General features: G+C 28.9%; 1 protein-coding gene across 2 annotated transcripts in view; it reads right to left on the bottom strand.

Annotated features, from left to right (window-relative positions):
* The window catches only part of LOC100211692 (uncharacterized), a 177,419-nt gene that overhangs the window by 70,077 nt on the left and 100,658 nt on the right, over positions 1-6,684 (bottom strand). For both annotated transcript variants that reach the window (XM_065802295.1, XM_065802296.1), the window contains exon 20: positions 1,907-2,038. In XM_065802295.1, coding sequence (XP_065658367.1) covers positions 1,907-2,038 — 132 coding nt within the window. The remainder of the gene's footprint in view (positions 1-1,906; positions 2,039-6,684) is intronic.

Below are 6,684 nucleotides of genomic sequence, written 5' to 3'. Positions count from 1 at the left end.
AATCACTAGGTCATTTTAATATATATATATATATATATATATATATATATATATATATATATAATATATATATATTTGTATATATATATATATATTTGTATATATACTATATATTTGTATATATATTTATATATATATATATATATGTATATATATATATATATATATATATATATGTATATATATATATGTATATATATATATGTATATATATATGTATATATATATATATATATATAAATATATATATATATATATATATATATATATATATATATATATATATATATATATATATATATATATATATATATATATATATATATATATATGTATGTAAATTATGTTAGTGTATTTTACAAATAGAGTGCTCAATGTTCTTAAAGAACAGAGCAATAAAAAATTTGTAAAAAACACTTATCTAACTTTTTCTTTTACTTGAAGTTTCACTATTTGATGATCCAGCAATGGTGAGTTAAAAAAGTTTTGTTTTGTTTTAAACATCTTTGCGTCCAACAAGGCTACAAACAACCACTAATTAAAGTTGGAAGTTACTGGAAAAGAAAAGATGAAGATTGTAGGGCAAGATAACGATTGACGTATGACTTAAAGGATTGCAAATTATATGAATCAGGAAAACAAGATAAAAGAAGCGAATTCCAAAGAACTGATGTTCAAGGAAAAAAGCAAGATGAATAAGAGTTTTTGAAGCACTTAGGAACTGTCACAGAAAAAGGATGAGACTTAATTGAATGACAAGTAACACAAGAATGAATTTTAGTAGATGGCGCAAGAGACACTAGCTCTTTAGAGCAGTACCAATTATAGTATTTGTAGAAAAGAGAAAGAGAAGCAACATTACAACAATGTGATAATGGTTGGAGGTTGGCTGCAAGAGCAGGTCCAACTATGTTTAAAATGCGTTTTTGCACCTTGTCTAAAAGAGAAAGGGCATCATTTGAAGATCTGCCCCAGATATGGCAACAGTATTCCATACAAGGCCGGATTTGAGATTTATAGAGATAAAGAATAGAATCCGAAGTAAGAAAGTGTCGAGCTCAATAAAGAGATGCAACCTTAACAGATGCTAATTTTGCAACTGATTTGATATATGGTTTCCAAGAAAGATTGGAAGTAAGAGTTAATCCTAAAAGATGAAGAGTAGATGACTCATTGAGTACATCATTGTTCATAAATATAAGAAGATCTAACATATTGCGATAATGATTGGCTGAAAAAAATTGAGTTTTATCTGTATTGAAGTTCACCAGTCACTGTGAGCCCCATGCTGTAGCAAAAGTGAGATCCTTTTCAAGCTCAAATGCCCCCTCCAAGTAATCAAAGAGTGTTGGTTTCTTATTATGACAAGAATATGTAAAACATGCTGTAAAACATATATATATATATATATATATATATATATATATATATATATATATATATATATATATATATATATATATATATATATATATATGTATATATAATTCTGTTTGTTAACATTTTTAATGTCTGCAGTAAACTTAAAAACTCTAATGTGTAGAAAAAATACTGGCTTGACTGTTAAGCTATATGCTGTTACAGCTTCTTTTAAAATGTGAACATTATTTTTAATTTTCTTTTAATTAAATTAATTATTTAAACTAATGTTTAAGAATTATTTTCATCAAACATAATTTTAAAACTGTTAGGAAAAAAAAACCCACCATAGTTCTCTCAGTTAATGTTAATACTTTATAATATAATAATATATAATATCAATAATAATATTTTCATAAAATTATTAACAGCAGTGCATTGGTAACATGAAAAAGCAGCAGCAACATGGCAATTTTAAATTAACAATTGCAAGTTTTAAAATGAAAAATTTTAAACATTTTTATAAAAAAATTATTAATGTTCATACCAATCCAGATTTTAAATTGCCAGTTAGTATAGCCGTCATAGAAAACACCATGCTAGCAAAAGCTGACAGCTGTTCTGGTGTAAATTTATCAAGAACATCTAATGTACTTTTCATTGTTCCTAACAGTTGAACCTAAAATTGAAACTAAATGTTTGTAATAAATAATTGCATGCTGTAAAACACCATGTTTCTTTTGTTTGTATTGTGTGTTTTAATGACATTGGTTTTAATGGGTAATGTATAATGTGTATGTGTATAATGTGTCATATGGTCTTTGACCATATGACACTGAGAACCAATTCTCTTTTTATTTGCATTTAATGTTTAGTCAGGTAATTTTCAGCTTGAAAATTTGAGTTTTATCATAAATATATAATTTTCCGAGTGTTTCCTAGATTTTTTACTATTATCCTCTTTAAACCACTTAAATCAAATAAGTGTCTCAAAATACACCTTTTTTTATAATACACCACTTAAATCAAATAAGTGTCTTAAAATACACCTATTTTATCAATAAAAATGTCAAAATATGATTTTAAATTATAACAACTAAGGGGGTATTTTACTATAGAAATGGGTAAAAATTAATTTTGCAAAATATATTGATGGCGTATTTCTGAAAATTTTGTTTATGTACGCCAAAGTCGGACCACTAGTAACAGTTTTATTAATTAATAAAAGGAAGAAATAATAACGAATGTATTTATTGTATAGAAATAAGTTTAAAGATTTAAATAATGGCTCAAAAAACTCGTGATAAAGTTAGAAGTAAATTAACAAAGCTAATTGGTACCAGAAAAAGGTTATTAGAGTCAGAACTACCAACTTTAAGAGATGTTTTAAGATATGGTCTCTTTCTTAAAAAGATTGAAGAAAATGACAAAAATTTAAGGCTAACTTCTGAAAAATTGTGGACCTTTTTAGCAAAAAGCGAATCCATTTATACCCATTATCTCTGATTAAAGAGGAAAAGAAAGAATCATATGACTGGAAAAAAGCATAAAACCTGGCGTTAGGTAGTGGAACATCTAAGCAACTTTCTGATCATAAATTAATCTAAGATAAACTGTTTGACATAGCTAAATGTAAATATTCAATAAAATCATGCAAATAATTTGATTGTTATGGCTGCAACCAAGATTTTCATACTGTTTGCAAACATTCTCTGGAAAATAAAATTTCTATTATTGATCTTAAATTTTTAAAGTCAGAGGGATAAAGTTGGTTCTAAAAGTGGAATGCAAATAGGTTCCATTGATAGAAAAGAAGTACCCAGACAAAAAAAATACCATCAAAGAAAGCAGAACAAATCAAAGAGAGTTAGAATCAAGACTGTACAGTATTCTGATGTATTATCTCAAAATTATGTGGAGACAGACCATGCTGAGAATGATTATAATGACAATGTTTATTTACCAGAAATACAAAAAGTTTCTATCTTAAATGTAAATCATATTGCTTTGTCAGGCTTAAGATTTGGTACAAGTAACAGAGCAACTGCATCAATAGGCACTGCAACATTAAAAGCAGCCAAAGATGCAGATTTTTTGAAAGATCATATACCTGATAAAAAGATAGCTCTAGATCGTAAAAAAATTGAGAGATCAAAGCAAAGAGTAATGAAGGTCTGTAAAGAGAAACATAACAATGAAGTAAAGGAAGAGGGCATACAATGTATAATGTTCAATGGTAGATAAGACCTTACAAAAACAGTTGTATATGGCAATGATGGTAAATCTTACCCTAGGTAGATCAAAAAAGAACATTATAGTGTCTGTGCAAAACCTGGTGGAAAATATTTATTCCACTTTGTAAATAGTTCAGAGGAGTTCGAACACCTGCTGAACATATTGCTGAACAACTGTATAATTGGAAAATAGCACATGGCGTTGAAAACCAATTAGTTGCAATTGGAGGAGATTCAACCAACCTTAACACATGTTTTATTTTTATTTCTTTAAATGGTAGTTTAAAATTTTATGTTCTTATATTTTTTACTAAAAATAAAAAAATATTATAGGTTGGAAGGGTGGAGTTACTCAATTTTTAAAGAAGAAACTAGGATTCAAACTTATCTGGATTATTTGTGCGCTACATACCAACGAATTGCCAATTAGGCTTTTAATGTTAGCTTTAGATGGAAAATCTGAAAATAGATTCTCAAGAAACATCGGAAAACTTATTAACATAGCAACAAATCTTCCTATTTTGACATACATCCTTCAGCTTAAATTTGTTGTAGACCTAATTCATCTTGAAAAGGGAGTTGTAGATTCATTGTCTACAGATCAGAAGTATTTATACAGAATGTATAATGCAATAGCATCAGGTGTTTTTCTCAATGACATAAAGAAGATTCATATTGGCCCACACATTCATTCAAGATCTTGCAAATAGACTACTTCGAATCTGGTGCTCCAAGCATGGTTTAGAAAACAAAGATCTACAAAACTTGAAATTGTTAGCAGAGTTCATAATGGGTGTTTATTCCATTATGTGGTTTGAGCTTAAGATAATAAACTTAGTTATGTAATTAAAGATATAATACAATAATTTACTTAAATACTATAACTTACTTTAATAATTGTGATTATGCTAAAGAAAAGTAATTAAATTTAGACTAAACATAGCTGGATTTAAGGTCCACGTCATATCCTTAAACAACTAGCCTTGGTAAAGAAACAGAACAAGTTTGTGAAGGATTTTGCATTACCTCATGTCTGCTCCTCTGACTGGAATGCACACAGTGAATGTATTCTTTAGACAATGCTTTGTAGCTCAGATGAAGGAGAAAGGAGATTTGCAGTTCAGAAGATAATTGATAAAATAAGGTTAAAGTAAGGATGTTGGTGACAGAAAATGCAGAAATAGAAGAATACCAGTGATAAACTCTGAATCAAATAGCCTATTAGAGTTAATCAATTGGGAAACAAAGGAGATCAGTGAACCAGTTCTTACATGTTGTTTATTGAAAGATAATATTATACAGTTTATTATTAATCCAACCATTGTACCAAACTTCCCTATTCACAGTCAACCTATAGAATGCATTGTGAAAGAGGTCACCAGGGCTTCATTGTTGGTGTGTGGTGCCGAGAGAAGAGACAGGTTCATAAGGGCTACAATGGCTCATAGAGAGCCAATGCCTGTCTGCCAATCAATAAAAGATCTGCTGAAAATTTTGTAATCAGTATTCAAACTTTTTATTATGAGTAAACAATTTATTTTAGAAAGATATGCAGAAAATGCTGTTATCAATATTTTAATGTCTTATTATGCGTAAAGGCTTAATATACCATAAGATTGTAATTTATGATGTAATTTTAATATATTATTGATGTAACTAGGTTAACTAAGAAATCTTTTTAGACTCTGTTGAGTAGCATTTTCCATAAGTTCACATAAACAATATATTTGATAATATATGATACAATATATGATAAAACTTAAATTATTAGGCTGAAAATTACCCGACTAACCATTAAATAGAAATAAAAAGAGAATTGGTTTTCAGTATCATATGGTCAAAGACATAAGAAAAATGCCCAGATCATAAAAATTCATAAATTTAAAAAAGTCATATCTCAATGAGTTTAGTTCAATTTTAATATTTTTTGTGTCTAACAAATAATAAACAAATGGTACATGATTGGCGTTGAAAAATTTAGATTATATCAGGGCTAATGACGCCAGTGGATCAGGAGGTCACATGCCCCCCCCCCCTCACTTTTTCTATAAAGGACATTTTTTTTGTTTTAAATTAAAGGTTTTGAAGTTTTAAGATATGAAGGACTTTTTTTTAGTAGTTGATGGTTGTGCTCCCTCCAACTCCCCCCCAACTTTGAAAATAGTGTTGTCGGCCCTGTACATTTAGAAACACAAGTTTTGAAAAGTTGTAGGTTATTTTGAAATAGTTATTTCTACATTTATTGCATTGTACAGAAGTGTACATCATTGTCTACTTTATTACATTAGTACAAAAGTGTACTTAGAGTACAATGTACATAATACACACTTCAGTACTAATAATGCAATCTACATAATGCACGTTTCTGTATTCTTCTGTATGTACTCTGGAAAGAATACAATACATCACATTCTGAAATGTTTTTGTATTTAAACATATGTTTTCATTTATTCATACTAGCAATCAATAAAATTGGAAATAAATCACTTCCGTACGATGCATTCATGTACCTCATACATGAATACTTACTTCCGTACGATGCATTCATGTACCTCATACATGAATACTTACTTCCGTACGGTGCATTCATGTACCTCATACATGAATACTTACTTCCGTACAGTGCATTCATGTACCTCATACATGAATACTTACTTCCGTACGGTGCATTCATGTACCTCATACATGAATACTTACTTCCGTACGGTGCATTCATGTACCTCATACATGAATACTTACTTCCGTACGGTGCATTCATGTACCTCATACATGAATACTTACTTCCGTACGGTGCATTCATGTACCTCATACATGAATACTTACTTCCGTACGGTGCATTCATGTACCTCATACATGAATATGCAGTACAAAAGTACTTCCGATTTGATCGGAACAGTTTTGTTAATTGTTATTTTAATATTAACAGGAATAATGAGTGCTCCTAAAATTACTAGATTTAATTTGGATAAAAAAGAATCAAAGTTTTCACTGTATTTGGGTGGAAATAATGATCTAAAATCAAAGTGAAACACAGTATTGCTGAGGCCCCAGAACACATAGTAACACTGTTAAGACTGCTAAGAAAACAGGA

Source organism: Hydra vulgaris, chromosome 08, assembly GCF_038396675.1.
Source record: "Hydra vulgaris chromosome 08, alternate assembly HydraT2T_AEP".
NCBI classification, from domain to species: domain Eukaryota; kingdom Metazoa; phylum Cnidaria; class Hydrozoa; order Anthoathecata; family Hydridae; genus Hydra; species Hydra vulgaris.
The sequence above is the reverse complement of the archived record's forward strand: the minus strand, read 5'-3'. Positions and strand labels throughout refer to the sequence as shown.